The sequence below is a fragment of the Nerophis ophidion genome, linkage group LG08, assembly GCF_033978795.1.
Source record: "Nerophis ophidion isolate RoL-2023_Sa linkage group LG08, RoL_Noph_v1.0, whole genome shotgun sequence".
In the NCBI taxonomy this organism is placed as follows: Eukaryota; Metazoa; Chordata; class Actinopteri; order Syngnathiformes; family Syngnathidae; genus Nerophis; species Nerophis ophidion.
Genome location: NC_084618.1, coordinates 40,750,509 through 40,771,012, shown reverse-complemented (window position 1 = coordinate 40,771,012; position 20,504 = coordinate 40,750,509). Strand labels below are relative to the sequence as shown.

At 36.1% G+C, this 20,504-nt stretch overlaps 1 protein-coding gene across 1 annotated transcript in view; it reads right to left on the bottom strand.

The window, feature by feature from the left end:
• csmd3b (CUB and Sushi multiple domains 3b) overlaps positions 1–20,504 on the bottom strand; it is an 815,905-nt gene that overhangs the window by 102,254 nt on the left and 693,147 nt on the right. Inside the window, exons 38-45 of the mRNA XM_061908578.1 lie at positions 18,173–18,269; positions 17,164–17,268; positions 15,922–16,040; positions 15,564–15,633; positions 13,228–13,344; positions 9,589–9,798; positions 5,229–5,417; positions 3,735–3,912 (exon numbers count right to left, since the gene is read on the bottom strand). Of these exons, the coding sequence (XP_061764562.1) occupies positions 3,735–3,912; positions 5,229–5,417; positions 9,589–9,798; positions 13,228–13,344; positions 15,564–15,633; positions 15,922–16,040; positions 17,164–17,268; positions 18,173–18,269 (1,085 nt within the window). The remainder of the gene's footprint in view (positions 1–3,734; positions 3,913–5,228; positions 5,418–9,588; positions 9,799–13,227; positions 13,345–15,563; positions 15,634–15,921; positions 16,041–17,163; positions 17,269–18,172; positions 18,270–20,504) is intronic.

Genomic DNA, 20,504 nt, shown 5'->3' with positions numbered 1-20,504 from the left:
AGTAAGCAGAGATTTGCCTTTCAAAACATTTATTAAAAAAAGGACATTGTAAAATTTGCGAGTCAATTAAGATTGAATTGGAATAAATAAGATTCAGATGATAGTTGTTTTCTTTTAGCAGCCCTAACAAATAGTCAATGATTTATGGAGGATTATTTGTAATTTGTAATAGATTTTGGTTGATGGCAGCCATGTTTTTCAACCAATCTTGCTCAAATTCAACCAACTAGTGCTTGTCCACCTATAAACGAAGTGAGCCAAATTTTGTGGCGATTCAGCAGATCACCCAAATGATATACATTTTCATCCTTTTGTGTACAGCAATTCAGCTGAAAATGAGTTATTCCTTTACATTCGTATTTACTAATATCACTAATGTGACTTTTCCGGAAGTAACTTTTCCGATGGGCTAAAATTCTGCAACCTGTCTCTTTGTAGCATTGGTGTTTTCAAGAAGAGGTACTTTTGAAAATCCCATTGGTGTGAAAGGTAATTAGTTTTTAACCAAAAAGGGTAGCACTAGCATATCGAGCAAGACAGGAAGTTATCTGTCAACTCCCAGGTCAGACCGGGTGAGACTGAACTGCAGGAGTTCAATTTACTAATAGAGCCCCCACAGTACATGATTTAAAAAAATGGTAATTTCCTGCTGTTTGAGTGACTTTGGATAAGGCTAATTACACCTGATAAAGGAAGAGATGTCATCAGGGTTATTCTCCTCTGATCCACATTAGGTGGTCTCAGCGGTCTCCGTCATTGCTTTTAACTGCTAACGCATCGACTTGACAACGTGTGTGACATACCTGATCATTCCTACAACACTGCCGATGCCCCTGTAGCTCTCCAGGTAGGAGACTAATTAGCATTCAAACTGTCAGGTTCATCTGGTGCTGGACCAGGGAAAGGCCACAATGAAAATGGCACCCCCACGGTGGAAATGGTGCTCCTGCTGAGAGGCGCCGTACAGAAGCATTCCTTTCTATGTGATTTTAGTAATTTGTACACTTAGCAACGGACGATCTTTGTAGTAAGCAATTTGCAAAATGGACTAAGTGGACTGCAGACAAGATTAGATTGTGTGGTCATGCGGTTTTGTTCATGTTAAAGAATGGATTTGAACTAACTTGTTCAGGTAACATGATTGCATGCGGCACAGTTCAGAACAGCTGTATTACAACGGTAAGTACAGTAGGAAGTCAGCCGAAATGCCTGCATTTGTCAACGTTTACCTGATGCATGAAACATGATGGTTAATGGGGGGGGGGGTGGTGGTTCACTATCCACTTTATCTTCCAGATGGCAGATGATTGTTGAATATCTTAAAATGTGTTTTGTGGCACTTCCAACTTTGACCACATCGTCAGTTGCAGAGTGGTGCTTTCCATCATTTTCAGTAGACTGCATCACAAAACGATTAAACCCCCCTACCCGCACCCCAACATTCCTTTCACGCGAGACTGACTCAGAAATGAATGAATCCTTTCCTTACTGTACAAATCAAACGCTAAAAACATAAATAATTAATTGTATCGTCTGTATATACTGCATTATTACACATTAACTATTATTTCTTACAGTATGTGTTGTCAATGCATGATGTCACTTGCGTAGCGGAATGTAGTTGTTTTATGTAGTTCTTGACATGTTCCGTAAAATGTAGACACAATAAGATGAACAAAAATCTGATGTACATACTGAAGCTGGATTCACGCTACAGGGTTCAAGTGAATTAATCCGATTTTATGCACCACTGTTCGCAATAAGGTGTTTTTTAAATGCGGCGACTACTCATACACATTGGACAGACCGTCTACCCCGAGCCTATTCAATTGGAGGGCTCAGTTTAAACCTTGGGCGACAAACATTTTCGCAGCAAAATCGTAAATACACAAGAATGCTCCTGTTGTGGAGAGGAACTTGGACCAGTGTAAACACATTGGCAGATCCTTGTTTCTTCTTGCTAGCAAACATAGGACACTGGGGTTCAAACTTGTGATTTAAATCACTGAGGCGTACCTCAAGGCAGCCCTTCAGGTCCTCTCCTTTTTGGCAATCACACACTTTTCGTAATGGGATTCATGTAACTCACGTGTTGTTTATTTCAGTTGCAGTCTCTAGTCCATGGGTCTCAGACACGCGGCCCGTAATTTTGCGGCCCCCACCTTCATATGAAAGTTTAGTGTTAGTGCGGCCCGCAAGTTTTATGTGAATGCCGCTTGACAGTGTTGTGTTATTTGGGTCCAAAATGGCTCTTTCAACGTTCTGGGTTGCCTACCCCTGCATTAGTGGAAAAGTGGCAAATGAGTGAAAGCGGCAAATGAGTGAAAGCGACAGAGACATTGTTATGGAGACGAGGGTTTTCTTACGTTCCTGGCTGCAGTCACACTGCAACACCTGCACCAATTCAAATCGTTATGTTTTTTTTATTGTTTGATTTGCATTGCCTCACACGATGAACTTTACATATATTTCTATATGACGCCGGATAACACTCCGGGGGGCCGTCAATTTTTTGGGCTTGCTATCCCGGTACCTTCCTGGCTATTATCCATCGAACGCCGTGTTGCTGTAGGGAGGAAAAGCGTAACAACACACATTGCGGAAATAACATTATTCTCCGTGCGTCGGCTAAATATAAATATATTCCACAACCCTAAACATGTATTTTTCAAAGCCTGCAGTGAAGACAAAGGTTAGTGATGAGCAAAGATAATTCCAGGAAAAAGGGGAGATGCAATATTTCTTTGTTGAGCACAAGGGCACCCCGACGTGTCTTGTTTGCACAAAGAAAGTTGCGGCGCACAAGTGATACGATTTGAAACGTCATTATACAAATAGACATGCTGAGGAGTATGCACAATTTTTTTTAAGAAATCTTTTCTAGCGGCCCAGCCTCACCCAGACTCTGCATCCTGTGGCCCCCAGGTAAATTGAGTTTGAGACCCCTGCTCTAGTCATTTGTTTAACTCCTTTAGTTATACTAGTGGTGTTCCTCAAGATTCCATTTTAAGTCCTCTCTTTTTCTTCATTTGGTCTATTTAACTGATGGCATGTGAATTCAAAAAAGTTTGTGAGAGACTCACATTTGGGGAGCAGTTTTTAAAAACACTAGGATGCTGTCATCAAGATGATCTTTGACTAGCTTTTGTGCAGAAGATCCCTAAAAATAGCAGAGCGCTCGTGCAACTCTGACAAAATAAATCGACCAAAATCAAATGTCTACTGTAAAGGACACTAGTTCTTTGGAATATACAAAACAAGAGTAATAGTAAAGGGAGAAATCTGACCCCTGCGGTCCTTAATTTCTCGAAATGTGGCCCCCCAAAACTATTTATTTGAATATCCCTGGTCCACCCAAACAATACACCTGTGCAAACACACCTGCAATAAGAACCAAATACAAAAACATAGTTTAACAGGATATTCTAAAGATACTTTATTTTTATACATTAACTAACTCACCACCATGAAGCATGTGGTAGTTCGTGCAGTTTTCTATGAGGTCCATGAAATAAAATCAGAATTAGCAACCCCTAAAAAAGTGTCTTCCGGCACTAAAAGTAGATTTTGATTCAAGTGACAGAATTACGATTTTATGTGGCACATTGCAGAATAAGAAACTTGTGCTTATTTCTACTCTTTTTCGATAATACGCAAGTGAAGACATCTGATGTTTCTTTGTAAGGTTGTTTAAAATAAACATAACCATTAGCTTGGCAAGCAATGGCACCTACCAGACAGTGATGTAGTCATATATGGGCTCCGTGCTGAGGACAGTGAAGTTGATGTAAATCCCGTGTCCGGGCGGAACCCTCACACTCCAAACACAGTCCTGGAAATTGGGGTATTCCTCAGGGTGACCGGGTGAGTAGATGGTTCCATTTAATGATGTGATGTTTCCACCACACAGAGCTGTGAGAATCACACACAAAAGAGAGCTAAGTACGACTAAATCAAACCGGTGGGAAATACGTGAATACTTTTAATAAATTAGACTGTAATCAGTGAATCTCCTCTTTATTTTAATTGTACTGCTCTGCTTTGGAGTTCAGCACCACAAAGAGCCACCAGAGGGAACATTATACACCCACAATTAGCTGCAGCCATATAATAATACATGTTGAAAAAAAGAAGTATCTGATGAGTTACAGGTCACCCTCTCTCTTAATTGCACTCGCTATTATTTCCGCTTTTATTCCAGGTTCCAATATCACAGTCATAATATAAATTTGTCAGGAAGGAATTAAACTATTGTGCATATTAAGCAGTAGTGCGGAAAGTGAGATAACAGAGCTAATTGTGGGAATATCACCAACACCATTACTACAAAAGAAATAATACAATCTTAGCAATATCAATTAAATAATAAAAGAATGTATAAAAGAACAGTTTAAAAAGAAAAAGTAGTACTGATAGTAATACATAATATAAATAAAGACAAATGTGATTTGTTACAATCCTAATAATTAAATATTTGAATTAGTGTTTTAATTGATAAAAATGTAATACAATACACTTATGGTAAAAAGACAAAACAATTTTAAATGGTAATACAAAATATGTAGAGTACTACAATAATCGATAGGTGATTTATGTGTTCCAGCTATAAATAAAAAAATAATGAAAAATAATAATGTAAAAAAAATAGGACAAAAATAAGTAATACAGTAAATAAATCAAAATTATTTGGAAAATTAGATGAAAAAAATTATGTAATAATAATTGTCAAGTTTAAATGTTTTTTTGTTAAAAATAACAACTGGAATACAATGATGAAATCCAATTGGAACAAATAGTTATTAGGGAAATAAAAAAAATATATTTTAACTTAATGTATTCAATAATAATTATCAAGTATTTTAAGTGCTTTATTTTAAGTCGTTTTTGGAAAGAAAAAAAAAGTATTACATTAAAGTTAAGTAAGAACAAAAAAAAAAATGATGCAATTCAAGAACCAGTGTCAATAACTAAAGTAGTGAGGCTTTACTGTCTTTGGTCTGTCATATAGAGAGTTAAGACGCTTGGCCTGAAGCCCCCTGCAACTCTTTTCTATTCATAAAGAAACACAAATGCGGCAAATTTAACTCAAACAACTGCGTGTATTAAAACAGTAGCGCTGACAGGGAGATGATAAAGCTAATTATGGGGAAATAAATTACAACACAATTAAAAAAAAAACACTTCTCATCTGATAAACATTATTTATGTTTGTATATGGATGGATTTACCTTCACATCTTGGTAGCGGGTGGTTCCAGTTGCGGCTGATTCCGTGCAAACACGTCAGCGAGGCGTCTCCCATGAGAGAGTACCCGGGCAGACACTCAAAGGACACTGTCATTCCAACGCTGAAGTCGGTGCCGATCACGATGCCGTTCCGGAAGGGCCGAGGGTCGGGACAACTGTGGAGCTGGTAGGCTGCCAGATGTCAGGAGAAGTTAGTGTCCAAGGAAGTCATATTTGGTAACTTTGCACTAGAGTCAAAATTAGACATCTTAAAGCCATACAATGTACAGTATATAGAGTATGTAGTGGTACCTTAAGTGGGTTTTGAGACAAGTGTCGTTTTTTGACTACCGGGTAATTATAATGCTTTAAGTTACAAGCAACAATTTGAGTCACAGGCATCTACGCCATTTGTCGTAAAAACCACCCAGAGTATTTGGTCTTACTTGCTAGATTATCTTATGGCTGTAGTTTCAAAATAACATTGTTTTCCAGCAATGGGAGGAAAAAAAGCAGATGATACCCATTTAATTACAGAAAGAAATCATTAAGATAATAAGTCTAGAACCAACTTGGCAAATCAATTTGAATGTAGCACTGCTAGTCTGCATTGTATCTAAACAGAGAACATGTATCCATGAAAATATGGAGAAGCTGCTGATGGTGTGTTTGACGGCAAAGCAGCAGGAAGGATACAACGTATAAGTTCACTCTCCGAAGTAAATGCTGTACATTATTATTATATTACTTCATACAGTAAATAGACTGTATACGATCTTTTGTATAGTTTTTTATGCAATATGTCTTATTCTTAAAAGTCTTTCTTTTTAAAACGCATGTTAAATTTGCTGTTCTACAGACCCAGGCATGGATTAAATTAATTCCAATGTATTTGAATGGGGAACGATGATTTGAGATACAAGTGTTTTAAAATTAAGATATACATAACACAGTGGTTCTTAACCTGGGTTCGATCGAACCCTAGGGGTTCGGTGAGTTGGCCTCAGGGGTTCGGTGGAGCCTTCACCGCGGAGGTCAAGACACACCCGACTCATCGTGTGAATAAAAACTTCTCCCTATCGGCGTATCATGGATACCACCAAACAATGTTCCCTCTAATTTGCAAGTGTGTAATTTGTTGTGAGTTCATGCACTGTGTTGGTTTTGTTCTTTGAACAAGGTGATGTTCATGCACAGTTCATTGTGTGCACCAGTAAAAAAAACATAACTTTGTCTTGAATTTGAAAATATCTATTTTTTAATTTTCACTAAAGAAGGGTTCAGTGAATGCGCATATCAAACTGGTGGGGTTCGGTACCTCCAACAAGGTTAAGAACCACTGACATAACAGAATCAATTAAGCCCCTGAATTGAGGTGCTATTGTACAACTAATACTTACAGTAATAGAAATATCACATACACCAGGGGTCGGGAACCTTTTTGGCTGAGAGAGCCATGCAAGCCAAATATTTCAAAATGTATTTCCATGAGAGCCATATAATATTTTTTAACACTGAATACAACTAAATGCGTGCATTTTTAAGTAAGACCAACATTTTTAGAGTATAATAAGTCTCTTATTATTTTTAATAACATTGTTATTCTAAAAGTTAACCAATAATAAATGTAATACTTCTTATCATTAATGCGACATCTTGAACAGGTGCGATAGAAAACGGATGTTTGGATTAAAATGCATGAGAATGTTTTATAATTTGAACGTGATGTTTAACACTGTGATTACCAGCAGAATTATTCATTACTTATCGTGTTAAGTAATGTTAGCTAATATTTATCTGAGAGCCAGATGCAGTCATCAAAAGAGCCACATCTGGCTGTAGAGCCATAGGTTCCCTACCCCTGACATACACCATGCAAACACGCCCCCTAGGGTTTGTAAGCAGGATAGGTGACAGTAACATATTGAACGTTTATTGCAGGGTTGTCAAAAAACGGCCGGGGAGCTATTGAAGGACCGCAGCAAATTTTTTAAAGGTTCACGGCACATTCAAAACATATACTGTATTTCCTTGAATAGCCGCCGGGGCGCTAATTCATTTAAAACCTCCTCTCACCCCTGCGCTTACCAATGGCATGCAGTAAAAAATTGAGTGTGATTAAAAAAAAATCAATAAAAAATTATTTGTCGACCGCGGCCCGGTGGTTGGGGACCACTGCTTTACAACATGTCATCACGCTCTCCTTTGCACCATGCTATCAGCATGTCGGTAGGACACATGCAAATCGCTGCTTCTCATATGAGATTGCAATGCATATTTGGTCAACAGTCATACTGTTTACACTGATGGTTGTGCTATAAACAACTATAAAACTCTTACTAATATGCGCCACACTCTGTGAACCCTAACCAAACAAGAATAACAAACACATTTCTGGAGATCATTGGCTCTCTAACACATTATAAACGCAACATAAGAATTACCCAGAATTCCAATGCATCCATGACTCTTGGCTATATTATACACGCGCCCCCAACCCCGCCCACCTCAACCGACGCACGGAGAGGGGGGGGTTTGGTGCTAGCGGGTGTATTAAAAAAGCCAAGAGTCATGGATGCATTGGAATTCTGGGTAATTATTATGTTGCGTTTATAATGTGTTACAGAGCCAATGTTCTCCAGAAATGTGTTTGTTATTCTTGTTTGGTTAGGGTTCACAGAGTGTGGCGCATATTAGTAAGAGTGTTACAATTGTTTTATATCACAACCATCAGTGTGATCTGTATGGCTGTGGAAAGAGACCCATGGTTTACACACAGTAAAAGCAAAAAAAAACACCTCCGCCATTTTAAATGTGACAGCAGGGGAAGTGTCCCTCGTGACGTCATGAACTTGACCCGCCGGTTAAAGTAAGCATGCGCTAATACATTTGGGGAGCGATTTTGACCCGGCAGTAATTCAAGGCAGGGGCATTTTACATGTCCGGCAGCTATTCAAGGAAATACGGTATGTCATGATCTATTGCCAAGACATATTTGGTATTTCTTAGTTGTTTATTTCTGTTTCGGCATCCAAATTGGGTATCTTAATTGCCATGTGTGCTGATTTTCGTCTCCTGCCTCTGATTAGTGGTTGGGACGCTCACTTGCTCCCCGTCACTTATCAGAGAGCTATTTATTCATGCCTCGCGCCACACTCTGCCTGGCAGTCTTGCTCGCTCTTCGCGACATTTACGTTGGTTCCTGTTTTCACCACGCTCTTGGCTCCACAATAAACAAGTGTCTGAGTTTTTGTACTTGTTTTCCTGCTTATTGGAATAAATCACCATCTTACCTGCGCGCTGATTTCGGACCTCCTTCTACATCATGACCACCGCAAAACCATGCAACCCCGACGTAACAATACTATTACAAAAAATACTTGAGAATTTTAGTGGGATTTTTTTTTTTTAAATGGTCATTGCTCAAAAAAAATTAATCGAAATCAATGTTGTTACTGTTATGAATTAGTGACCTATTCAAAGCTCCAATTACTTTACATCAAATAATACCCTTTTTAAAAAAATGTTGAGTTAAATATTTTGTGTATTTACCATAAAACACAGGGTTTTCTTTAACGAAAAAGGCATAAAACATAAAAAACAAATCTAACTTTTCATCGACAGGGATATTTTAAATTAATCTAGAGATTCAAGCGTTGAAGAAAAAACTACTTATTTTTTTTCATATTTTAAGGGCTGAGACCCCTCTGGGTCCCGGGGATCAAAGTTGATGGGGGCTGCCCGAAAAGTGTAAAAAAATCTTTATATTGTATTGGTTTTGGAAAAAAAAAAAAGAAAAATACCGAAATAGCCCCAGCATGTTTTAATTTTTTGGGGCACTTTTGTCACTTTATTGCAATTCTGAACAAAATAATGGTCATTAAGTCTGAGAAAGCAAGGAGTTAATTTCTTGTTGCAGAATGACGATGGACTGTGTCTGAAGTTACACATGAAAAACTAACTCAAACCGTTGTGGGATTAGCAATGTTCTCTTTCTCACTAAACACTTTTCACATCAATGCAGGAAGCTTGCACAAACTCAATCTCTGTGAGATTTCCAAGTCGCTTCCAAAATGGCACCACTGCCAGTGAGAATAAACAGAAAAAGTCATTATTGAATTCCCTCGCTCGGCAGGGATCGTTTCGACGTGCATGGTTTCTGGCAAACTCTTCAAAAGTCACAACCCAGTTTTTACTTCTTTTGTTTTAATTTTGTGTATATGGAATTATTTTTCTGTTGTGTGGAATGAAGTTTCAGTCAGATAACTTGCTTTAATTAAAGGAGCCAACTTAGAAACTGGCAGCCGTTTTGATTGTGTGTTTGCTTATGATTAGCAACCCAAGCGAGTCGTGTCACGTTTACCTTGGAACGTGATGTGGAACCCGGGCTTGTTCTGCGAGTAGTCGCTGTGGAAGAAGAAGCTGGTCTGGTGCGTGGTGCTGAACAGAGGCTTAGGGACGACGGGACCACTGAAGCGGTCGATGACCGAGCCTGTGTCCACGTTGCCGCTACGGATCTCCAGGTAGTCGTGGATGGCCTCGGTGGAGAAGTTGACGAACTGGAGGTGAATGCCTGTGGAACAACACAACAACTTTAGGCAATGAGATTTACTCCAAGCACAGACTGAGAAATGTTAGAATAATTATGTATATATTATCATCATAACTTTATGCTTAAGGGCCGTTGATATAAATTATTGTCAGTTGTGCTGTTTGTGGTATTTTTGTATCCATGCAAGCTGGCAATCCAAAAGATTGCCAGTTCTTTTTATCAGTGTTGTGTCATCATTCGGCCTGCTGATGGCCAAGGCCGAACACCACCGTGATGCAGACAGAACAGATACAAGGCGGTATGACCTGCGTCACCTACTTTTTATTTATTCTATAATCATATATTGTGTCTAACTGGAGTTGTCGAGATTGCCCCCTTCCCTCAGCGACAGCTTCAGTGACGTAACAGGGCTTTCCAAATACCGTATTTTTCAGAGTATAAATCGCTTCGGATTATTAGTCGCACCTGCCGAAAATGCATAATAAAGAAGGAAAAAAACATATGTAAGTCGAACTGGAGTATACCATATTTCGTTGAATTGCCGCCGGGCATATAGTATGCGCCTGCCTAGAATTACTTCCGGGTCAAACTCGTTTCGCAAAATAATTAGCGCATGCATAGCATTACCGCCGACTCAGGATTAACGCGGGGTCAAACTCGTTTAGCAAAATATTATTTTTATAAGCGCATGTCTAGAATTTCCGCCGGGTCAAACTTGTTTCGCAAAATAATTAGCATATGCTTAGAATTTCTACCGGGTCAAACTCGTCATGTCACGAGTGACACTTCACCTGTCATCATTTTCAAAATGGAGGAGGCTGATTTCAATAATTTGAAATCGCATAAAGGGAAGACGATTAAGAGCTATTCAGTAGGATTTAAGGTCCAACTATTGAATATGCTAAGAAAAACAGTAAGCAGATATATTTTATTAATATACCGTAGCTGCGTGTGTCAAATATGAGTCATTAAATGACTCCCGCCTCCTGGTGGTAGAGGGCGCTAGTGATCCTTCTTGCTCGGCTGGAGAAAAAGTGACAACAAGCAGCGATCGTTTATTTTTTCTTCTCGCTTGCACTTTTAACATGGAGGATTACATATTTAAAATAAAACAGTTTTCTAAACTGGACTTTCAATCAAAGCAGAAGGTAATAAAGGAAGATCTCCATCAAGACAGAAAGACTTTTAAAACTGAAGAAAGATAAGGATGACTTCTATAAACAAGTTATCGATGCTTTAGATCAGAAGGAGCTACGCATGGACTTAATTTATAAGTAAAGGTAAGACCATAATAACGTTTTTGTTTTTTTTTATTAAATGTGCTTTTCATGATGGTGTCCTTATATCACACTCAAATTTATAAGCGCAAGCCTAAATTTACAGCATGTCATTGGTGAGCGCCGGAGTGAGAAGAGGTTTTAAAATAATTAGTGCCCCGGTGGCAATTCAAGGAAATACGGTCAGTCACATTTTTTGGGGAAATCTATTTGATAAAACCCAACACCAAGAATACACATTTGAAAAGCAATTTAAAATAAATAAAGAATAGTGAACAACGGGCTGAATAAGTGTACGTTATATGACGCATGAATAACCAACTGAGGACATGCCTTGTATGTTAACGTAACATATTATGGTAAGAGTCAATCAAATAACTATAACATATAGAACATGCTATACGTTTACCAAACAATCTGTCACTCTTAATCGCTAAATCCCATGAAATCTTATACGACTAGTCTCTTACGTGAATGAGATAAATAATATTATTTGATATTTTACGGTAATGTGTTAATAATTCCACACATAAGTCGCTCCTGAGTATAAGTCGCACCCCTGGCCAAACTATGAAAAAAACTGAGACTTATAGTCCGAAAAATACGGTAAATAGAGGAGGCGCGCGGTCTTGACTTTTCGAACGTAGTTTGTATCTGTAACTAGAATCCAGCCACACGTGTCTCTTCATGAGCTAAATTGAACTCTGTCTTTGCATGATTCCTTGCTTCTTGTCTGATTAATAGATGGCATCAGTGTTTGAACCTGACAAGGTACAGGACACTTTATCAGGCCCACCTGTACTATGTAATTAGGAAGGATCCACGCTTCAAAAGATTACAGTAAACCCTCGCTTACAGTGGTGAGTTTATTTCTGCAATGTATAAACTGAATATGTTCATATTTCCACCATAAAAAACTTTCTAAGTAAGTTGTTTTTAACTTTATGAGCGCCATTTAGACATGAAGTAACACCCACATAGTCAACTTTACACTAGTAAAGGCAGGACTGGATGCTGTCGGAGGCTGAGCCAATCAGTGGCCACGATAATGAAACGTACGCTCTGATCGGTTTGGTCTCCCTTAGTACTAATGTAATATTGATTATTTCTATTCATTTTGACACTCTCCTCTTTGAAAATACAAAAATGAGGGCCAAAAATATTCACAACATGCTTTGTAGTGAAGCTGGAAACTTCAAAGTGGGATGTGGCGATGTGGCGACTGACGACGGTATTAGGAGTACGAGGAAAATTATAATATTAACCATAGAATATGTGGAAAAAGGTATTTATGTACGGGAGGATTTTTTGCAATGTACAAACAGTAAATAATGTGAGAAAAGACACAATTTCATGTGAAAGTTAGACACAATTCAGAGCAAACTAAAAATATTACAAAATATTACTTAACGATTATAAATAACGATACAATAGAAAAAAAATAGTCATCCATCTATTTTCTACCGCTTATTCCCTTTGGGGTTGCTGGGGGCGCTGGATCCTATCTCAGCTACGGACGCAATAACCCCTGTCCCACCGTGCTACCAATTATAGTCATCACTTTATGTAAATCATCACTTTATGTAAATATTCTCAAAATAGCAAGGGAAAAAAGTGATGATTGAATGTGATTAAAAATATTGTTTTCAATATTTGAATTTATTATCAGTTCAGAATGTAGCGTATTTTCACATGAATATAGTCGTAAATATGCGTGCTAAGGAGTACAGATACAATATTAATAATTTAATACATCTAAATTTATAACATAGGAAGAAACTTACCAATATTTAGAGAAAAAAAGTTATGCACTTATTGGTCATAATAAAATTATTATCATGCGTAAAATGGTAAACGTTTTAAAAGAATAGAATCATGATTTGGTGCGATAGGAAGTCAATGTTGTATTATTTTAATAGCTCAAACATTAGCAGTCATATTTGGGGAAAATGAGATTACAAATTTTCTTGAAAAAAAATAGTGTGAATAATAATTTTGTAATATTCCCCCCCAAAAAACTGACGAAATAAATGTGTATTGTCGCACATGTACGAGGAAAGGTTAAACGTTGTCTTCAACAAGAATAATGTTGGCATTCAGAGAAAATCATGTCAAAGTGGTGTTTTATAAAAATAGCCATTTACTAAGAAAAAAGTAAAAAATGTTTTTTTACCAAAGCCGACAGGTAAGTTGACACTCCATGTGCAGTCCAGTCCGCTCGGGTAGTTGCCGGGGTAACCGGGACTGAGAATGACACCGCTTACGTCCGTCAGGGCCCCCCCACACTGGGCTGGAGAGACGCAGGGAACATATAATGAGTCAAAAACACAACACACACACACAGTTGGCCTGCTTAAAAAGTGGAGCTTTGGAGTGCCTTGGCATCATTTGTGAATAGCAAATCAAGTCTTAAATAGATTCACTATCACACTCTGCAAAAAAGCAGCGAGCGCAAGATCCAATTAATTTGCAACACAAGGTCAAAGATAAACATCCAATTTGGATGCATCAGTGGCAGCTCATGGGCAAGAGCACTTATTTCCCTCCCACAGCCTTTAAAATTCACTCACACTCATGGTAGGTAATCAAGGCTCCAGTGCATTGCTGCAGCATGAGGACTGCATTATTCATCAGATCATTTTGGGGACGTGGACGGCCAACTGGAGAGGAGCGTAATTGTTTTGGCTTGACACAGGTGCGAACACGGCAACAAGCATGGAAAAGGGAGTGCAGGCATACGCTTGCAGGACACGACATCAGGTGGGAAATAAGACACAAATGAGTGGTTTATTGCACTTCTGGTTACATGCCAACACTCATTGTGGTACTTTATTGTTGTGCATGTGTTATGACAATGCCTTTGAATCTAATCCCATACAAGAAAAATGTTGTAATATTATGAGAAGGACGTCATAATTGTATGTAAATAAAGTCATCAATGCATAGAAAGTACACATTTTATGTGATTTAAGTCATAATCTTGTTGGAATAATATCCCAATACGGAGAGACCTGAAAAATTTGCTGTGAATTGACAAGAATAAATGTCATACTTTCAGTCATATTAGAAAAGCGAATACTACTAGAATTATTTGTAAAATTACGAGAAGAAAATTAAGATTGTATGTGATCTGGGTCGTAAATTTACAAAAACAAAATGCAATATAATTAAGAATATTTTATTATATGTGTTGAGTCAGAAAATGTATGTTATTATGTTGGGGTGCTAAAGAAAAAAAATCAATTCACATCCAAATTACAATTTTAGGTTATCTCGATCGACTCATAATTTCGAGAATTGATTAAAATAATAATTAGAATTTGATGTGAGGTTTTTTTTTCCCTATAATAAATGTGTTGATTATTTTTTTACACAATTATCATTTATATTATTATTATTATTAATAATATTGTTTGTTTTATGAATCTTTGGTTTCCCTTTTTTTTAGTATTGTATTTGTATGCAAGTATTTTCAAGCTGCAATTGGGTTGAATTGGGGATGCTCAATTTTCTTTTGTGAGATTAAAATTCTGTAATTTTTTAACATAACATTTTAAAAAATAAATGTTTTTAAAATGTGTTTTTAGTCCAATATTGCAGGTAAAAGTCATATCTCAGCAGCCAAGAGGAGATTTTCTAACCTTTAACGTGCTTTGAAAAGATTTAATTTTAATTTATAAACTAAATAATATAGCACAAAAATTGTGTTAAAACGAGAATCGATTGTAAATCGAATCATCACCCCAAGGTTCAGTAATAAATCGAATTTCGAGTTGCCTAAAGATTCCTACTTCTGTTATTCTGAGATTTTACACAAACAAATAATCATAATATTATTATTACAATAGAAAGTTTAAATATTAATACAAAAAAATATATACTTTAGTGAGAAAGAACAATATTTTTACATTAAAAAAGTCATACTTTTACGTGAGAAAAAAAGGTTGTGGTTAACAAGGGCAATAACGGCATAACTTTACCACAATTTTTGCTTGAGATAATGGTCGTAAATGTAGAATTCTGAAAAAAATTACGACCATACAGACGTGTAGTAGTAATTTGATGCAAATAAAGTCAGAATGTTAAAAAAAACTAAATGCACATTTCTTTATGTGACTAATTTTACAATTAGAAAGTCAAATAATTTTTTCACCTAAATATACTGTAAGCATTTTTGTTTAAATAAATAATGTGTGGTATACTCAGAGTTTAGGCATAACACAGTATTACGAGATAATGTGACTATTTTTAATGACAAAAAAATGAATTTACAAAAATAGTTTATCTTTATGAAAGTAAAGTTGTACAATTGTGATCATAAGGTTTTTTTTATAATCATTGTTGAGGAAAAAGTGAACTGCAAATGTAATACACATATTTAAAGACTAAAATTGTAATTTCTTTAAATGAAATAAGAAATTTTCCACGAATGAGGTAGAACTATTTAGAGGATAAAGTTGAAATATTTAGTTTTTTTGGTAACTATTAGAAGGTGTGACTGTTACTTACCAAGACAGAGAGGTACCGGATAGTTCCATCTTCGCACTGGTCCAGGCATGCAGGTGATATGTGCGTTTCCCTACATTTAAAAACAAATAAAGTTTTATCAAAAAACATTCACTTCCTCTTAATTAGTAACATTTATAATTTATCTTTGGAGTCATTTGGCACAGCAGCATTGTATGAAATGTTTGTAAAAAGAGCCAGCTTTCCCTCGGATTCACTGTTTCCCTACTTTTTCTCTTTGTGTGGAAAACGAGCACACATGGCGCCACATCAGAGGAGCCACTTTTAACGACGACACACCTTTTCTTCTACGTGCAGCACACTTGCATGCAATAAATGTAACAAGAATGTGTGTGCTCGCCTGAAGAGAGTATCCTTGTTCGCAGGAGAACTGGACCACGTCGCCCACCATGAATCTGTCTCCTTGTCGGATGCCGTAGTTTGGAGTCTGGGGCTCTGGACACGACTCCAGACCTATAGCTGAGCAAAAAATAGTACATGTGTGGTGGCTGAGACAAATTACAAACATGAGCCCCTCAGAAAAAAATATTTATTATTGGTTTTTGTTTTTAATTACAACAAATTAAACTTTGGAGACTCACAGAAAAAAGGCTTGTTAGTCGTATGCGTTCCATTATGCAATGAAATCACTGCTATATCAATCAAAAACGTCTTTTAAAAAATGTTATTTGTAAAATGTATTTACAAAAATAACAGCATGTTATTCTAATGAAAGAAATAGAGCTACCCCAACTCCAACCCAACCGCAGATTTTAAAATATTTAGGATAGACATTTACAGAGCAATTGCAAATATAATAAAATACGATATTAACCAAAAACCTGTTAGCCAGTAACTTTAACAATAATAATAATAATAATAATAATACAAATATCAATAAGTGTTGTTTAATGTTTTAATAAAACATTTATTATAAAAAAAAATGCAAAACAAATATTTCATATTTTAAAAAATTGATTCTTGAAAACAATGAATCGATTAGGAAAAACAATGTAATATAATAATAACCAAGAACGCAAAAACAGTTTAAAAAGAATAATAAAATGCCTGATATAAAACGGTGTGCCTTTAACCTTTTTTTTTTATTATTTAATTTTTTTTAGAAATATATTCAAATAAACATATATTGAATATATTAAACTTTTAGAAATGTTGGGAAAATAACTTAAAATATAAAAAACAAATGGATATGTTTATAATATGGACACTAAAAAACATGAAAAAAATGACAAATATTAAACAAACAAAACATACATTTGGAGTTAAGTTATTTGCTTATGAATCAACTGATGTTAAAAGAGAAAGGGAATTAATTAGTCCAAAAATTATCAAATTGAATCACTGCTATTTATATTATTTAAAAATTAAAAAATAACAATTGTATAAATCACCCCGAAATTAGGAATCAAATATTTTTTGTTTAATATATCAAGAAAAATACAGCTAAATATGTGAAATACAACACCGCTATCTGCTGTATGTAGTGACTCCCACCTCTGGCCCTAATGCATGTTCTAACTGTGCATCACTCCCTTTTTACATGTGTACATATACAGTATGATATGTATAATAAATATGCTACCTGTGTATTCCAGGTGGAATCCAGCAGCTGAGACGCTGATGTCAGAGCTGAAGCTCAGATAGAGGTTGTTGGATGTGCTGTTTAGGAGGGGTGGGATGGTGGTGCCTGGAATCGCACACACACACACGTCCACGCAAACACACACACACACACACACACACATGCACACGCACACACACGCACATAGTCAAAGAGATGACCATCTGATGGCAAAGGAAACAACAACAAAGGCTTCACCCCAAATATCCATTTCCATCCTTTTCTCTCTTATTGCTGCCACTCTGGAAGAAGATGGAAGGGTTTTTTTTTTGTTTTTTTCTGAGGGTGTGTGTTTCATTTGAAAGCGAAAATGTTGGCCTGACCTAGTTAGAGAGTGGCAAGGCAAGAGTACAAAGTCAGGAATAAAAAGAAGCCAAGCTGTCACAGTCGACTGTGTTTCTGCCTCAATGATGTTCTTTCATGTTAAGGAACGCTAACCTTCGCTAAGCTACTCATCTGTGCTAAATGTCAGCGCCGCGTATTGGTTTCAATGATATTCTAGAACCTGTTTGATGGGAACATGTGAGGGCAGCCCTGTTTGTCTTTCCTTTTTGTTGCTTTAGTGGCCAAAGTACATCAAAGCTTGCAATGATGGATGCGATTGACTGCCTATATCGAAGGCCATTCATTAGCTTTCCCATTCCAGAAGAAACCGTGTTCGTTATAATGACACACTATTAAAATAATACAGATTTTCTCCCCGTAATGAATGATGAATAATTAACAGATGAATGACAGTACTCAAGAATACGTTTCCTGTGCTGTATTAGGTTTGCGGTGCTACATTATTTATCTTTTGCAGTGTGCATGTATGAATTTCCAACAACTAAACATTTAATTGAATATTCATACCTCATGATTAAAAAAAACAAAGGGAATGCATATTTTCTTTGTGGTCTAATTGCATGATGCGTCTATCATATGTTTTTCCAGGAATCTTACGTAAACAAGTTTGCCCGTGCCTTCTTACCAGAATAGCTGCCCAGCCTGGGTGCGTGGTTGTCCGCTCCATCGTAGAAGTCCAAAGAGTCCCAGTTGTGCTCCGTAGCAAAACTCACCACTTGAATCTGAAATGTGTCCAAAGTCAACAGTTATTGTTCCTTTCTTAAAACATTCAGTCATTTCTTTTTAATGTAATTGATCATTAGTTTAAAAGATTATTCCTAATTATATTTGATAGCCTATTTACAACTAATTCTACTTCAAAAGATCAATAATTGGCGTCCCCTGGTGTCTCAATCAACACTAGTTGGCTTTTTCCGTGTTGCATATTCGATATACAGTAGTCATCTTTTACAGGCCAAAAGTTTGGACACACCTTCTCTTTCGATGCGTTCTCTTTATTTTCATGACTTTTTTACATTGCAGATTGTCACTGAAGGCATCAAAACTATGATTTAACACATGTGGAGTTATGTACTTAACAAAAAAAGGTGAAAAAACTGAACAAAATTAAAACATGTTTTATATTCTAGTTTCTACAAAATAGTCACCCTTTGCTCTGATTACTTTTTCGCACTCTTGGCATTCTCTCGATGGGCTTCAAGAGGTAGTCACCTGTAATGGTCTTCACTTCACAGATGTGCTTGAAGCGCATCAAGAGAATGCCACAAGTGAGCAAAGCAGTAATCGAAGAAAATAGAATATACTATTTGTTTCCAGTTATTTCACCTTTTTTTGTTAAGTACATAACTCCAAATGTGTTCATTCATAGTTTTGATGCCTTCAGTGACAATCTACAATGTAAATAGTCATGAAAATAAATAAAACTCATTGAATTTGGAGAAAGTGTGTCCAAACTGTTGGCCTGTAGTGTATGTGCCTGTCCTATGAATACAAATGTTTTTTTCTGGATGAGTATGTATTAAAACTCAACCATATTCTTACATTTCTATAGAAAGTAGATAGATAGATACTGTAGATAAATAGATAGATGGATAGATTGATAGATTGATGGATTGATAGATGGATAGATGGATAGATAGATAGATAGATAGATAGATAGATAGATAGATAGATAGATAGATAGATAGATAGATAGATAGATAGATAGATAGATAGATAGATAGATAGATAGATAGATAGATAGATAGATAGATAGATAGATAGATAGATAGATAGATAGATAGATGGATAGATAGATAGATAGATAGATAGATAGATAGATAGATAGTTAGATAGATAGATAGATAGATAGACAGACAGATAGTAATTTTTTGATTTCTTCAGAAGAGTTCCCTCGGGAAAATTAAAATTCCGGCAGCAGTGGACAGAATTGAGATCGAATTTGAAAAGCAAAAAGGAAATAATGGGGGTATAAATGGAAACAAAAAAGAAAATATTACAATAAGAATAAAAATAAAAAGCAACAAAGAGAATAAGAATATAACAGTAAAACAAGAATATAACAAGAGAAACTAGACAGTAGTGACCATGTTATGAAAAAGTCATAAAGTCATAATCATGTTTATCAATGTATGACAGTGGAATATTCCCCCAAAAAAATATGAATATAATGTGAATGCAGTCATAACATTTACAATAACAACATCAAAACCTTATGCTAACTAATGTACAATAATAGAGTGATGATTTCATAATAACTGAGCTAATATTACAAGTATAAAGTCATAATTTTACACACAAATTGGAATAAAGTTGTGATGTTACAACAAAAAAGGATGAAATATTATTGTATGAACCAATGTATTGCATCCATCCATTTCCTACCGCTTGTCCCTTTTGGGGTGGCGGGGAGTCGCTGGAGCCTATCTCAGCTGCATTCGGGCGGAAGGTGGGGTACACCCTGGACAAGTCGCCACCTCATCGCAGATATATTTATTATACATATTTTAATATATTGTTATTGTTTTGTGCTGTGGAAAGTTGTAATCTTAGAATAAAACAAATCTGTATTTAATTATTTAAAGAAAATTGTGCGATTAACAATTAAGAACAACTATTTCGCAATAAAATCAAAACAGTAGGATAAAACCTTTCTCCCAATAGTATACCATGTTGAAAATTTTAAAGATAAAATGTTAAAATATGACTACAAAAAGGGACAAGTCTTGCGGCACTTAAATCGAGTCGTGAATAAAGTCAGGATTTCATGATATTTGAGTTTCATTTTACAGAAAATGATTTATGTAAATATAGTCATTATGTTACTAAACTAAACTAAACATTTGACATACATATATTTGGAGTTTATTGTCAGTATTTTATGTAAATGGTGTAAGTTTACTTGATTCAAGTTTGAATATTTCAAAAATATATGTTTTTATTATCTGAAAATTGTA